The sequence below is a fragment of the Cucumis melo genome, chromosome 12 (assembly GCF_025177605.1).
Source record: "Cucumis melo cultivar AY chromosome 12, USDA_Cmelo_AY_1.0, whole genome shotgun sequence".
Taxonomy (NCBI): Eukaryota; Viridiplantae; Streptophyta; class Magnoliopsida; order Cucurbitales; family Cucurbitaceae; genus Cucumis; species Cucumis melo.
In genome coordinates, this window is record NC_066868.1 from 457,171 (window position 1) to 474,268 (window position 17,098).

Consider the following 17,098-nt stretch of genomic DNA (forward strand, 5'->3'; position numbering starts at 1 on the left):
CAAAACTTATTTGAGTGCCTCAACCTTAGTTGGTCTTTTGGTTATGGGTTCAAGGACAATGTTTTGTAGCTAGTGATCGGTCCTAAGTTAAAAGAAAAGCCAAGGCTGATTTGGGCTAATGTAGTAAAAACATTGCTAACAAAACTATGGTTTGAAAAAGCTTCCCTTTGGACAATTCAATTTGAGACAGCTCGACTTAATACTTTCTCGTGCTGTTCCTCCCTATCTAAAGCATTTGAATATTACTTCATCCAAGACATAGTATGATCTTTCTGCTTTCGATCTTTTTCTTAATTATACATTATTTAATGAAGTGACTGCTTTAGATTTTTTTTCTTTATTCTTTTGTTTAAAAGAACTATGCATGGTTTAGGAAATAATTCTTAAGAATAAATTATATAAAATAGTTGTCATTACGTAGGATTTGAAAATAATGAATAATAAATGAGAAATGATCTGACAAAAAGTAATTGTACATCTCTTTTTTCATTTTACATTTGCAGAGTTGAATGTGCAGTTAAATGGTTGTATATGATGATTGCAGTATACAAACTTAGTTGGGGCATTGACGAAAGAGCCCAAGAAATGTGTTGCAAACTTCATACACACGATAAAAGACTTTTCTTCATTTGGGATACGTTTGGGAAATTGCACTCTGTGGCACAAAATGAAAGGATCGTCGTCTATTTACTTCAATTCTAGTAATAATTGAAGGGGAAATAAGAACGCTTTCTGAAATTCTATGAAAAGACGTTGAATCATTTCGAGTCATTGAATTTAATTCATGGGTTCAACTCCTCCAAAACTTAATTTGGAAAAAATAGCAAAATAAATATAAAATTATACAAATGGCACAATCAAAAAGTATATTAAAAACGAAAAATATAGAATGCCAAAAGTAATCCTTCCCAATCTCAAGCCTAAACCCTAAAACCCTAAACCCTAAAAACCCTAAAACCTTAACCTTAAACCCTAAACCCTAAAAACCCCTAAACCTCAAACCCCCAAACCCATTTCCCAAGTCTGTTATGAATGCTATGGCTACATATTATGAAATCAAAAATATGTTTTGAAATTTTCAACTATGTTTTATCCTAACTTGAATCTTCCATGAGACATATTGTGTGGTTAACTCCATATTGACGGTAGGGCTGACGAACCTATTTTAACTATAGATCATCAAGAAAGGTATAAATTATTATGCCTTAAAAGAGGGGATAACAATGAAAGTTAAATCCCATCAACTGTTTTGTCTTAGAATGAAGAGGTTTAATACTGTCTGGGCTATGAATCATGTCTTCCAAAATCTCTATGGCTATGAATCATGTCTTCCAAAATCTCTATGCAAGATGTTTCCAAGTACTATGCAGTGAAATGAATTTAAGATGGGAAGAGGGTATTTTAACTTTCAGAGCTTGAAAATAGTGGTCTAGCACATTCCCCACCATTTCCATTCCCATTTATTACTATCTCCTCAACTGCCTCCAAGCAACTCACCAATATTTTTTCTTTTTCCTCATGCACCCACCCACCCTATTTCCTTTTAATCACTAAATCACAATTCTGCCATTCTCCATTCTCCATTCTTTGAAAGGACAATTGAAGAGTGCATCGTTTTTCTTTTGTTAATGACATTTTCACTCTCCACAAAGTTCAGCAACCATATATTTTGGGTTTTGACCCAAAATTCAAAATTTTCAATTTACCCTCCTCGATTAAGCCCTGAAGATATGATGATTGTTGGTCAACCATTGATTTTGTGATTGACTGAAAAAAGAAAAGTCGAAGGTGGTAGATGGAGAGGAGAGGAAGAGGGAAAAGTATTGGAATGAAAACAAAATGATACATCAACCATGTATATCTTTTCGTTAGTTGAATGACCATATAAAACGAATTTTAAAATCTCTTGGACCAAAAATGTCTATTTTAAAACCTCAAATACCAAATAGACAACTCAAATCCTCTTTATGCATAGAATTTCAAAAGTTTCTTTCTCTAGCCATTATTTGATCATTTTTTAAAAGGCCTAAACACTAGACTCTAGATTTTACCTAGGGCCCTAAACCCCAAATCCAAACCCTAAAGTCTAAATCCTAAACCTATATCCAACTCATAAAAAGTGTATGAAAAGTATGATACTATATTTGTAAATTCTTTTACATTGAGCTACATGTGTTCTTACTTTAGACTTGATTGCTATATTTACAACTACTTCAAACAAAATCATGCTTTTCCAACACAAGTAGATATAATTTAATTTAACATATTAGGAGGAATTGAAAAGTACAGCAATATATGAAATACTATATACAAACTGAGATTCAACTTGTTGACGTGTGCAACAGAGGCTGTACAAGAATGACATACGCCGCGTACCGACATTGTTGAAATAGTATGAAACAAGGCTCCTAAACTTGGTTTGGATCATGCAATATTGTTTTCTATCTGGGCATGATGGTGGGAGTTACTCCACTCACGAGATCGCTACCAGAGACTTCTGATATGTAATAGTTCATATTGGATGATGAAGATGGGGGACTGGTCACTTTTATGACATCGGTGATCAAAGGCTCTGAAATTTTCGTATCGGACTCGGGCAGCATAAGCCAGATACTTTCAAGCGTTCGCACAACTTCTACCATTGAAGGGCGTGCATCTGTATCATCTTGGCAACACTTCAAAGCAAGTGTGACGAATTTTTCTACACATTCAGCAGGATAAGAACCCAGTCGACCATCAATTATGGAGAAAATTTTCCCAGACTGATATGCACCATTAACCTGTTATTGACCATACATATATTTAAAAGAGATACAAGTGTAAGTACACGCCATTGTCTATTCATTCAAGATTATGTTAGATACCTAGATTAGTATAGGGTTAAGGGTATAAGGGTAATTAGATATTTAGGTGGTTACTAAGAGTAGTGGTTATAAATAAGAAGTTGGTGAGTGAAGATGGGAGAGTTGTTGAGTAGATAGGTCTTGAGTAGTATTCTTTAGAGAGCGGGTCGCAAGTACCATAAACTTGGATCATATTGTAGTTCTTAGTTAACTCTCAATGTATGAAAATACTGATACTTGTTAGGAAGTATCCTAACAAATTGGTATCAAAGCAACAACCTAAGTGAGAATCAAAAAATGTGTAAAAAGGGATGGAAGAACAACTAAATGTGATTGATCAAGAACTTGCTGAATTTGTACGAATGTGTTAAAATTGTTAGCGGTTGAGGAGAAGTTGAGATCCTTGGCTAGGAGTGTTGAGCGATTGAGCATTCAAATGGAGGAACAACACTTCACAAGAAATGAAATTAGGAAGTTACTGGTCGATGATCATCACGCCTTTGGATCATCGTTAGTGGACAAGTCGAGTGAAGGAAAGAACAATGACGAAGAATCGGGAGAAACTCCAATATTGGTAAAAGAAAGTGTGGAATATAGAGGCGGATCAGAACAAAACAAATGAAAGCAAGGAGGAGGTGGAGAAGAATCAAGGAAAGAGAAAAATATCGACAAAGAAAAGCAAAGGTGGTCGAAGAGAGATTGAGATCTTATTGATGTTGGAGGGACAAAGAGAAGAGCATGTTCACATGATAGAAAAAGAAAACCAGGTGTGGGAGAAGGAAGAAAGTTATAAAGAAATACCTAATACTAGCGGAGATATGTCAAAACAAGAGGAAGTGAAATTTGCGAAAACTAGCATGGTCGAAGATAAAATCTCATGGGAAACATGGTTACAATGGCTATACGGAGAAGGTGAAGAGGTTGAGGAAGAGTGACCGAGAAGAAATTATAGAGAAAGGTCAGCGGCGATTGCTTGTGAGGCCTGAAATGAAGACTGGGCGAAGAAAATGTTGCTCAAAGAAGCAGAAAATGTCTGGTTGTTATGGAGAAAGAAGACGTTAGCCATTCAATGGTTGGTATGTGAAGAGTACGGCTAATCGAATGGCTGCTAACTACAACGGAAGGAGTTAAGGGGAAGTCAAGGAAGAGATTCTAGGCTATGGGCTGAAGTCAATGGACCTTACTAGAGCCAAGAGTTTTTCATAGCTGAAGGGGAGAACTTTTTCAACATCGAAGAGCAGATTGTTGGGTATTGTTGGTAAATAAAATAAAAATAAAAAAGGCCCAATTTTGTGATCATGTTTGTAAGCACATCATGAGGACAAGGTGTTTTGAAGGGCAAAGTAAGTTAAGTACCTAAATTAGTATAGGGTTAGGGGTATAAGGTTAATTAGATATTTAGGCGGTAACTAACAGTAGTGGTTATAAATAAGAAGTTGGTGAGTGAAGGAGGAGTTGTTGAGTAGATAGGTCTTGAGTAGTATTCTCAAGAGAGGGGATCCCGAGTACCATAAACTTGGATCATATTGTAGTTCTTAGTTAATTCTCAATATATAAAATATACTGATTCTTGTTAGGAAGTATCCTACCAGATTACAATCCATGGGTTGGAACCTTACCAAAGAAAAGGGAAACTATATAGAGAAATAAGTAAACATCATATTATATCCTTTAGGCATTCGGAATAAAATTGATTCCCCATATGACTATTATATCCAGTTCATGATTTATGTCCTAAAAGTTTAGTTTTTAATGCTATTCCAAATAAAGAGGCCATAAGAAATGCAATTGTAATACCTCCCTAACGATGTTCTTGCCATGTGAGATTGGGTGCCTCCCAGTCAAAAGCTCCAAAAACACAACACCAAGGCTATAAACATCACTCTTATCTGTCAATTTATGAGTCAAAAAGTACTCTGGATCAAGATAACCCTGCAAATTGAAGGAGCATGCAATTTAAAATGCACGTAAATACCCTTTAACTAAACTCAAAAATACCCTTTAACTAAACTCAATACAGGATTTCATATAGTTATTTTACCGGGAGCTGGAATTATTGAACAACCAAAAGAAAATAGTCTTAGTACAGAAGATTTAGTTTCTCTACATCAGGTAGGGGTACCATTATCGTTTGCATCTCAGCATCCCATCCCAATTATTCTAATAGGACAACTTTGAGAGTGGATTTGAATATGCAAATCAGTTTTCCATGAAAATGTAGAATATTTGTGCTAGCTTAATTGTTGCATTCAGCACCATCTTACCATCTCACTCACTAAACGCAAGTGTTTCAACAGGACCTCTGTAGAGTTCATCAGACCTGAAAGTACCTCCTTGACAAGGTTTCTTTGTTTACCAATTGATGGACAATGGTAATTGAATATGACAACTATGAGAGGGGATTAGAATATGCAAATCAAGTTTCCTTGAAAATGTAGAATATTAATATTTGTGCTAGCTTAATTGTTGCATTCAGCGCCATCTTACCATCTCACTAAATGTAAGTGTTTTGACAGGACCTCTATACAGTTCATCAGAACTGAAAGTACCTACTTGACAAGGTTTCTTTGTTTACCAATTGAACAACGGTAATTGGATTTGTTTTTTATTTCACTAGTGTCAGCCCTGGGATAACTAATCCAACTGCTGTGAGCTTTCTTGATCTTTCAAGCTCCATAGCCCCAGGTTGAGCATATGCTTTTCACGGGTAAATTATTATTCTTATCACGAACCCTTCTCCAGTGGATGTTTCACATCTTGATGCCCACATTTCAGGCTGTAATTAGTCCTTAAATACGTGCAGTGGTACTTTCCATAACATCTTTACCTCCATAAATTAACTCTAATCTAAGGAAGATAAGACCAGTTCGACCATCACTCAAACCTTATACAAGTTTACCTGGTAAATTATCACCACGATACAGTTTGCTACCAGAGATAGCGAGTATGATCAGGATTTAGCAAGAGAACCAAGATATCATACTTCATTTAAATATAATTTTGCAAAAGTATCGAAAGTAGAGACAAAAAGCACACACCGATTTACGTAAAAACTTGAGTACCGAAAGAAAAGCCATGATATTTTGTTGTTATTATTTTCTAATGAATTACGAAGGTACAATGAGGAAGATTAAATAGAATACATAAGGGCAAAAGAAAAAAGGGAAAAAATATTTTTGGTAAACTTTTCATAACTAATTTTTTCATAAACTAACACTTCCCTTTAAGTTCAGACGTAAATATCAATGAGGGCCAACTTGCTAACACAAAAGTCAAAGTTTGGTCTGAGAAGCCCTGGTGAGAACATTAGTAGACTGTTGGCTCGAAGGGATGTATGGAATGCATATGCTCCCATTGTCAAGTCTTTCTTCAATGAAATGTCGATCAATCTCAACATGTTTAGTTCTATCATGTTGAACTGGGTTGTTAACAATACTAATAGCGGCTTTATTATCACAAAAGAGCTTCAATGGAGTCTCACATTCCTTATGAAGATCAGGAAGGACTTTCTGGAACCAAATTTTCTCACATATTCCCAAACTCATGGCTTGATATTTGGCCTCAGTGTTGCTTCTAGCCACAACACTTCTTACTCCTCTAAGTTACAAGATTGCCCCAAATAAATGTACAATAACCGGAGGTAGACTTTTTGTCAACAACAGATCCTGCCCAGTTCGAGTTAGTATATGTCGCAATGGTCTTCCTGTCAATCTTTCAAAACATCAACCCTTTACCAGGTGTTGTTTTTAAGTATCTCAAAATTCTATTGACAACTTTCATGTGATACTCATAGGGAGCCTACATAAACTAGCTAACAGCACTTACAACAAAGAAAATATTAGGATGAGTATGGGATAAGTAAACTAATTTACCCACAAGACGCTGATATTGTTCTTTATTAACTGGAACTTGATCATCAAAGTTTCCTAGTTTACAATTGAATTCAATAGGAGTGTCAGCGGAACAACATCCTAACATACCTGTCTCGATTAGCAAATCAAGGGTGTATTTTCTTTGAGACACAGAGATGCCTTCTTTAGATCTTGCCACCTCCATTCCAAGGAAATATTTCAGATTTCCCAAATCATTGGTTTCAAACTCAAACCCCATCTTCTTATTTAGTTGAACGGTCTCATCAATATCATTCCCAGATAGCACATATCATCGACGTAGACAATCAATACTGCAATTTTTCCTGCCTTGGAGACTTTAGTGAACAAGGTGTGATCAGAGTACCCCTAATTGTACCCCTGAGACTTGATGAAAGTGAAAAATCTGTCAAACCACGTTTTTGGTGATTGTTTCATCCCATATAAGGATTTTCGAAGCCTGCAATAGAGTGATTAGTGCAGGACATGGAACCCTTTCTTAATTCAATAGGCATATTAAGAGAGGGATCAGACTAACTGATATTTTCTAAACGATCTTTCCTAATTTCATTTTTAGTAACTCTTACACTGACCTCATTTTCATCATTACTGCCCTTTCTATCTAGGGTGACCTCAATATCAACATAACCCCGTTCACCTATATTTTCAGGAATAGTTGTCTCGGACCTGTCACTTTCACTCATTTTACTGTCAATATGTGAGCTAATAGAATCAATCATACCTTGATCTTATAAAGGTTCAGAATCTTGGACTCGAGTTGGCAGATTAGCAGGACACGCCAACTTCCTTTCTAAGATTCCTCCTATATAGTAGGTTTTCTAAGGAACTTGGTTCGTAGGTAGGATTGTGTAATGAGGATCTGAACTTGGTATGGTAACAAGAGTAGGAACGATAGACTCTTAGGATATCACCCAGTTAGAGTTAGACTCTTCACTCTCACTCTCTCCCTGAAGATGGCTAACGGGAAAGAAAGGACGACCTTCGAGAAAGGTGACATCCATGGAGACAATATTTACGGGAAGACGGGTGAAAGCATTTATAGCCTTGTTGATGCAAAGGATAACCAACAAAAACACATGTTTGAGCCCGAGGAGTAAACTTAGATGGGTTAGGGCCATGATTATGAACATAGGTTGTGCACCCGAATACCCGAAGAGGAACATCGAAGATTAGGCGGATAGAGGGATATGACTCTTTAAGACACTCTAAGGGGGTCTAGACATGTAGGACACGAGAAGGCATTTGGTTGATAAGATAGGCTGCAGTGAGAACAGCATCGCCCTAGAGATAGGAAAGAAGGGAAGTAGACAACATAAGAGAACGAGCGACTTCCAAAAGGTGATGGTTTTTGCGCTCGACTACTCCATTTTGTTGGCCAGTGTAGTTGCAAGAACTTCAGTGAACAATGACTTTGGAAGACAAACTCATTGAGGGTGTGGTTTTGGAACTTTCGACCACTGTCACACCGCAAAATAGCAATCTTTGTATTGAACTGCGTTTCTACGGTGTGGTAGAAGTCCCGAAAGACAGAAGTGACCTCAGATTTGTCGGAGACAAGAAAGACCCAAGTAAGTCGGGTATGCTCATCAATAAAGGTTACAAGCCACTGTTTTCCAAATGAGGTTGTTATCTTGGATGGTCCTCAGACATCAATATCAACAAGAGCGAAAGGGTGGGTTGGTTTGTATGGTTGTGAAGGAAAAGAAACCCGATGTTGTTTGACCTGAATACATACATCACAAGATAAGATAGACACATCAATTTTAGAGAAGAGATAACGAAATAAATGTTTCATATATTGGAAGTTAGGGTGGTCTAAAAGAAAATGCCACAACATACAGTCTTGTTCAGTAGTAAAATAAGAAGATAAAATAGTAGTTTTAGAAATGCTACTAGAAGAGGTATCGTCATCAAGGAGTTAGAGTCCACTACTATGTCGGGTAGTGTCAATCATCTTTCCCGAGCTTAGTCATGAAAAGAGACAAAATCAGGTAAGAATATTCTTTGCAGTTTAATTCATGAGTATCTTGCTTATAGAAAGTAAATTATAAGACAATCTGGGCACATGCAAAACATTATGTAAGGAGAGCCCTGCACGGGGATAAATCTTCCCCTTTCTCGAAATGGGGGCCAAGGAGCCATCTATAATTCTAATTGTTTCGTTGCCAATATAAGGAATATAAGACATAAAATGTTCAAAGGACCCAGTCAAATGATCTGTGGCGCCAGAATCTAGAGGTTCTTCCCATCAACATTAATAAGATCGAAGGACTGAAATATACCTGATTGGATGGCACCTAAAGTAACGGGATTGGGAACAGTCTAGTTTCTGTGTAAATCAGGTAGTTGAGAAGGTCCAGCAGACCCACTCACATACGCCTATCCTATGTTCTATTTGTCGTTTGGAGGGCATTTTTTACCTCTTAAGGGACGACCCTGTAACTTCTAACAATGTTCTTTGGTGTGTCATTGTTTATTGCAATGCTCACAGACAGGAATTGTTTTTCCACTGTACTTGTCACTGCCACTGGTAGAGGACCTCGCACTAAAAGCAGCAAAGTCAATAGTAGGAGTTGCTGAAATACTCATAGCACTTGTGCGACCTTCCTCCAGACGGATTTCATAACAGACTTCCATTGGGGAGGTAATCAGTCTCTGGCCTAGTATACACCCTCGAACTACATCAAACTTAGGATTAAAACCAGCAAGAAAGTCATGAATTCTGTCTATCTCTTCAATTCTAGAGTATTGCAAACCATCACTAGGACTACTCTGCATAGGTGCATTTCCTGCCACATAAGAGAGCTTATTAAAAAAGGACGTAACATCCATAGTTCCTTGCTTGCATTTATGGACCTACTTTCTTAGCGTGTATAGGCGAGAGGCATTCTAACGTTTGAAGTAGAGTGTCTGGATCGTGCTCCAAATATCTTTGGTTGTTGCAGTATACAGTAATGGTTTGCCAATCTGGGGTTCCATATTGTTGGTCAATATGGATCAAAGAAGAGGGTCCTTTCCCTTCCAATATCGTTCATCTGGATTTAGGATGGAGGATGAGGTATTTCTCCTGTCAGAAAACCAAATTTATATCGTCCTTCGAGGACCATTTTCACTCACTAAGACCATGAAAAATAGTTATTGTTATTCAACTTTACCCCTAAAAGATGATATCTGGTAGACGGAGCCACTGTATTAGTCACATAAGAAGAAGATAAAGTAGGGAACGAGGTTACCAGATTCTCAGAATACATCAATACAAGAGTATTGGATGTCGTCCTTAAGGTGCCTCAATTGTTGCAATATGTTGTCGAAGCCCTTCCAGTTGCTGTTGAGTTATTCGAAGAGGAAAAGGAAGCTTGCACATTAGGGTTGGAATGTACCAAAGATTCACCAACCTCATATGTAGAGTAAATTTGAGGATCCTTAACATCGGGATGATAACTAAGATCAGTGGGTGGCAGGGCATACATATTTAACAGCAGAAGCGATGGTAGCAGTACATGAATTGGGGAGTATGGAGCAATATAGGTTGCAGATGAAGAAGAGGGTTGCACATATGGGATGGTTGGTACTGTCTGGGGAGGATGGACCGGCACGTGTAGCTCTGACGACGGTGCGAGAGGGTTTTAGCAATGCAGACGATGGCAGAATTAACGAGATTACATTGGCCAGTGTTGTCTGATGGCAGCAGAATCATTCGTTCATGACAGCACTGATTCATCATTGACGAAGTGATGCTAAAACCGACGGATCTCTTCTATTTGATTTTCATCACTAGTTGTGTCGTCTAGGGTTTGTTCAATGTCTTGCTTTGATTCCATATTCAAAGTAGAGACAAAGAACATACATATCCAGGTAGAAACCCAAGTACTGGGAGAAAAACCATGATATTTTTGTTCTTAGTATTTTCTGATAAAAATATAATAGGTACAAGAGAGGAATAAATAGAATACAAAGAAATAAAAAAGAAAAAAATATTTAGGGTAAATCTCCCAATGGGCTAAGCCCATTAATTCTAACAATACCTAAAGACTATTGTTAGAATTAGTGGGCTTAGCCTATTGGAGATATTTACCTTAAATATTCCCCTCTTGTACCTATTGTATGATTATCAAAAAATAATAAACTAAAAACATCATGGTTTTTCTCCCGGTTCTCGGGTTTTCACGTAAGCTTGGTTCCGTGTTTATCGCTTTCAATATGATATCAAAGCGAAGCAACAACGAAACCTTAGAAAAAAGTTTAGAAAAAACCCAGACCAAAATAGAAGCTGTCGCCGCCACCGTTGACATCAGCATGGAAAAACTACTCCAAAGGATTCAGATGCCACCGATCTATCCAATGGGCCAACCTTCGCTGAATTTCGCACAACCTTCCGGCCAGAAACAACCTCACGAGTCGCCTCTATCGGGCGCGTGAGCCCACGCGCTACCGTTCGTTAATCTCACCACCCATCCCATTTGATTCTATGCATTGTCGCCTGTCCAACCATCTCACCCTTTCGGTCATCTGCCGCCAGACAGCAACCTACAAAACTGTCAAACCTTTACAGCAATGCAAATCTGTCCGTCGACCCTTTACAGCAACCTCTCTTCTATAGGAACGAGGCTGACCAACTCCATAACAGATTGGGGATTAAAGTGGGCGAGTCGGACAGCCATATGTTTGTGTTCTCGGGTTTAACCAAACCTACATGAGAGCTGTTTTTTAAGTTGATGCATCCTCGGCACAGTCTAAATCGACTGATCTATCGATGTATTCCAATAACCCGGTAATTTCCCTTCCTAATGTGCCTTCAAATTATATAACTAACTCTGCTACCTTTAGTGCTTAATCTTTGACCCATGATAATGAAAAAAATAATGGAAAACCAATTCTCGTTTGTGAGCACTGCAAGAAACAATGGCATACCAAAGATCAGTGTTGTGAACTCCACGATCGGCCCTCAAGAGATAACAAACGTTCCTCCAACGAGCAATAGAACTCAGGGCATACCGATGTTAAGGAGACTGCCAGCACCTCTCAGCCAACTGGCCCTATTGCTAGCCAGACCAGCTCTCCTACTCTAAGCGCCATTGCTCAGTCAGGTATGTCTCAGTCCCTTAGCCTTATTAGTGTTGATGGGCAGAATCCCTGGATTTTGGACTCGGGGGCCACAGATCACTTGACAAGTTTTTCGGAGCATTTTGTCTCTTATACCTCCTGTGCCGGTAATGAGAAAATTTGGATAGCCAATGGCTCTTTAGCCCCGATTGTCGGAAAAGGACAAATAGTTCTATTTGACGGTTTCTCTCTCCATAATGTTTTGCATGTACCTAAGCTTTTTTACAATTTATTATCTATCAGTAAGATCACCCGTGAGCTGTACTGTAAAGCTACTTTCTTACCTGAATCTGTTTGCTTTCAAGACTTGAGTTTGGGGAGGGCGATTGGCACTGCTCGGCATAGCATGGGACTTTATATCAACGCCTTGTGGGTGAATTAATTTACTTATCCCATACTCGTCCTGATATTTCCTTTGCTGGAGTGTCAGTCATTTTATGCAGGCTTCCTATAAAGAACACATGGAAGCTGTCAAAAGAATTTTGAGATACTTAAAAACGACACATGGTAAGGGGTTGATGTTTTGAAAGACAGACCATTGAGGCATATACTGACTCAGACTGGGCAGGATTTGATATTGGGTTATTATATATTTGTTTGGGGCAATCTTGTAACTTGGAGGAGTAAGAAGCAAAGGGTTGTGGCCAAGAGCAGTGCTGAGGCCGAATATAGAGCTATGAGCTTGAGAATATGTGAGGAAATTTGGCTCCAAAAAGTCTTGTCCGGTCTTCATCAAGAATGTGAGACTCCATTGAAGCTCTTTTGTGATCATAAAGCCGCTATTAGTATTGCTAACAACCCAATTTAGCATGATAGAACTAAACATGTTGAGATTGATCAGCATTTCATCAAAGAAAGACTTGACAGTGGGAGCATATGCATTCCGTACATCCCTTCGAGCCGACAGGTTCCTGATGTCCTCACCAAGGGACTTCTCAGACCAAACTTTGACTTTTGTGCTAGCAAGTTAGGCCTCATTGATATTTACGTCCCAACTTGAGAGGGAGTGTTAGAATTAGTGGGCTTAGCCCATTGGGGAGATTTACCCTAAATATTCATTCCTTTTTTATCTTTTTGTACTTTTCTATTTATTCCCCTCTTGTACCTATTGTATGATTATCAAAAAATAATAAAACTAAAAGTATCGTGGTTTTTCTCCCGGTTCTCGAGTTTCCACGTAAGCTTGGTTTGGTGTTTATTGCTTTCAATATAATAACCATAGACTATAAAAACGAATATAATAACCAACTTAGTGTCCCAACCAACTTCTAAATTTTCATGTCTCTAATCACTAGTTATTAAAAACGATCTTTTCCTTTAAAACCTAATAGACCTATTATAACAAAAGATTTCTTCCTTCTAAAACCTAGAATCTCCTGAAATCTTAACAATATCGTCAGAAAAAATTAAATCTATCATTATATTTCTAAGAATTTTATAAATATTAATAGAATTTTACCGGTGTCCCTTTTACTACTGTTGATACATGAGCAGGCACGTCGCCTTCTGCATTGGGTAAAGGTGCAAGTCGTGAAAGTCCAAAATCAGCAACCTTTGCTACATATTTAGAATCTAATAATATATTGCTGGACTTGATATCTCGATGGAATATTGGAGGATCAGCTTCCGTATGCAGGTACAGAATTCCCTTAGCTGCACCCAAGGCGGCTTTTAATCTTGTGGCAAAACTCAAGGGTTCTGCAGAATTTACTGTAATAACACAAGGATGCTTAGTAAGTTGATGCTTGGAAGGAAAAAGAAAACCATGTTTTTTCAGTTGACATAAAAATGATGGAACAAAAACCATGGACAATTGAAACAGAATCTTTGAAAAATAAATTAAAGGAAAATTAGCTGAACTCTACCAGAAAGGTGGTCCCTCAGCGAGCCATTTGACATAAATTCATAAGCCAACATCTGCATACAAATTCAAAATCAAGAAGTCTGTTCAACGATAAATTCCAAGGTCAGGGTAAGAAATTGAAAAAAAAAATGTCCTACGAGCTGATAAGATTAGTTGTTCCCAAACTAATAAGTTTTGTGACAGAATTTGACAAACAGAAACTTTAATTTAAATATACTGTAATCAATCCGTTTCCAGTTTAAGTTTTTAGATTTGATAGTCTTTAAGAACTTGATGGTTTAATTATATAACTTCCAGACCAAATTGTAACAAACCGAAATCTAGAGGCTAAATCGTTACAATTTTTAATTGTTTTATTTTTGAAACGGAAACCAGTCTCTATTGATAATAATTAAACCCAAAGCACAAAAGGTTTATAGAAGGAGCTAAAACAAAAAGAAAAAAAAGACCATCTAGGATCAACAAGTACACCCGGACATCTCAACTAGGTTGCAGCCCCTTAGTCCCCTCATCATATTCAAATAAAACAGAGTCCACAAATACAAAATATAAATATCCAGATTACAACAAGCATCAGTTGTAGAACCAAAATGGAAAAAAGTAAAAGATATAAAAACATCATGAAGAACAGCAGCCGAACAATAGGATAAAGCAGTGGGTCTTTCAATGATGAATGCAAGAATGATTTCATGAAAGAAGTGCCTCAGTGATCTGGAGAAATTATGTCCTGCCAATTGAGACTGATACCTTGAATGGAAAATGCTTCGAAGTCTTTATGAAGAGTGCACCCAGCTGCTCCATTCCTACCTGCTACTTCAAAACGATCTAGCCAATGTGTTTCCTTATCATGGAAGGTTCTTTGGTTTCGTCAAACCAGATTCCTTATCATGGAAGGTTCTTTGGTTTCGTCAAACCAGATTTCTACCAGCACATCCTTCGATAATTTTTCCCAGATTAATCTCGTTTCCTCTTAAGTACAGGCCCCATGAAAACTTGCTAAACATTTAGACTAAAGATTCCCCAAAAACCCATACTACATCAAAAAAAAAAAAAAAAAGAGAGGAGCTTCCACCAGCAATTAGCAGAGTAAGAGCAATTAAAAAACAGATGCAGTAAATCCTCTCCTTCTTGCTTACACAGTGGGCAGTTCGAGGGTGATAAGCAACTGTTCAATAACTTCCTTTGCATGAATGAAGCACAATTCAGGGGACCGAAGATCATAACCCAAAATGAGAATGTTTACTCTCCTTGGGCATTTAGATTTCTACAAAGCTTTATATAGATCCTTGTCCAAAGGAGATCTTCCAAAGACCATACCCTTCTATCAAGATTGTCCAAAACACTTTTAGAAGCTAGTTGAGATATCAAGTTTTGAAAGTCCAGAATCTCATCGTCTTTAAAAAGCCTTCTAAAGACTATGGACCAAGAGGATGTCGAGAATTCCTAATGTGCTGCTATAGATCTTTTTTTTTCTAACATTCATGAGTGTTCAGGCAAGTTTACGCGCTCCTCGATTAATCTCACGTGACAAACCACCTGACCCAACAACATTTAGGTGTCAAGGTAACTCGTAGGAAATTATTTCGTCAAAAGGTAGTCATGGATTGAACTCATGACCTCTTAGTTAGTTATTGAGACTATGTCTCCTTTTTTTATTACAAGGCTAACCTATGATGGTTGCTATGGATCCTTTTGGTAAGAATGTAATCATGAAAAAATGGGGATGGGGATATTGAGTGCAGAGGGGAAAATTGTCAATCCAACCATCTGTCCAGAAAGCAATCCTTGTACCATTGCCAAGTTTTAAAAAGGCTAAGGACTCCATCTTCCTCCATACTCGTGAGATGCTAATCCAGGGGGTTTTAGGCTATGACCAGAATTTCCAACTGTGTGCCAGTTGAATGATTCTTTTCCATGGATGCTTCGGATGACTTGTCTCCATAAGGAAGTTTCTTCATTCATAAACCTCCATCCCTGGTTAGGAAGTAAAGCCATGTTTTTATTTTGCAGCAGTCCCGAACCCAAACCTCCATCAAGTTGGGGCTGAGTAACTTTAGCCCATTTTACTAAATGGTTGATTTTGCTTCTTGTGTGCCCTTCCCAGAAGAAATTCCTCATTAATCTCTCTAAAGAGGATGCTACGTTGATAGGCATTGCAAACAAGGACATGTAATAAGTGGGGAGATTGGCCAATACTAATTGACATAAGGTTGCTCTTCCTCCTCGTGACAAATTGACTCCTCTATTTGTCTTTCTCTGCACTTGATCAGTCATGGGCTGCCAAAAAGTAACCTGTCTTGGGTACCCCCAATGGAAGCTTTAAATATAAAAAGGGCATCTTTTCTGCGTAGCAGCCCATCTTTTCAGCCATCAATTTCAGCTCATCCTCATCTACATTGACTCCACGTAAGGCTGATTTTGCCCAATTTATCTTCTGCTAGGAGCACCATTCAAAGAGTGCAATTGTATCCTTTAGTTTCATTAATATGCTTTCATCATACTTACAAAACAGAAGGGTATCATCTGCGAATTGGAGCATTGGTACATGAACCTTCTCTTTACCAACTACAAAGCCTTCATAATGCCCGTTTACAACTAGCATGTTCACCTTGCCATCCTTGCCAAATTCCTTTAGAAGCAAAAATACGACCTTGAGGCTTTCCATTAATGAGAATGGAGAATCTTGGCATTTTTAGGCAGCCCATAATTCAAGATATCCATTTCTGGTCAAAATTTTACGTACATGACTTTTTCGAGGAAACCCCGGCCCACCGATCAAAGGCCTTTTCAAGATCAAGCTTCAAAATCCACCCTCTTTTCCTCTTAGCTCGGTATTCTTCCACAATTTTTTTTGCAATTAAGACAAGATCAAGGATTTGCCTACCTTCAAGCGCATTGAGAGGGGCTGATAATGCTGACCATAACAGATTTCAGTCTTTCCGCTAAGACTTTTGCTACTACCTTGTAAGTTGAGGTCGTGAGGCTGATTGGTCTAAAGTCCTTTACAAGGACCACATCCTCCTTCTTCTGTATTAGGCAGATAAAATTGCACACAAGCGTTGAGCCTTCCATTCTCATAAAAATCTTCAAATAGGGCAGTGAAGGGCTCCTTAATCAAATGCCAATTTTTTACGAAGAATTCAGCTGTGAAACCGTCAAGGGCATGAGCTTTGTTCTTTCCAACGGCTTTAAAGCCTTGAATGTTTCTGCTTCAGTAAAAGTGGCAGTAAGAGCCACATTCTGAATTGGAGTAATACACGGCCAGTCAAAGATTAGAGGTATGTATCTTAAACCTAGAATTTTCTTGTATAGATCGGTATAAAACCCCAAAATTAGTCTTCCTATGTCTCGAAAGACTTGGTTGCTTCTCCTTGTTCATTTATTAATTCTGAAATTAA

At 38.0% G+C, this 17,098-nt stretch overlaps 1 protein-coding gene across 3 annotated transcripts in view; it reads right to left on the reverse strand.

Annotated features, from left to right (window-relative positions):
- Nucleotides 1–2,249: 2,249 nt before the first annotated feature.
- Nucleotides 2,250–17,098, reverse strand: part of LOC103497010 (probable LRR receptor-like serine/threonine-protein kinase At1g06840) — a 52,664-nt gene continuing 37,815 nt past the window's right edge. For all 3 annotated transcript variants that reach the window (XM_008459062.3, XM_051080347.1, XM_051080348.1), the window contains 4 exons: nucleotides 13,702–13,753; nucleotides 13,296–13,546; nucleotides 4,641–4,775; nucleotides 2,250–2,780 (listed from right to left, as the gene is read on the reverse strand). In XM_008459062.3, the coding sequence (XP_008457284.2) occupies nucleotides 2,442–2,780; nucleotides 4,641–4,775; nucleotides 13,296–13,546; nucleotides 13,702–13,753 (777 nt within the window). In that variant the 3' untranslated portion in view covers nucleotides 2,250–2,441. The remainder of the gene's footprint in view (nucleotides 2,781–4,640; nucleotides 4,776–13,295; nucleotides 13,547–13,701; nucleotides 13,754–17,098) is intronic.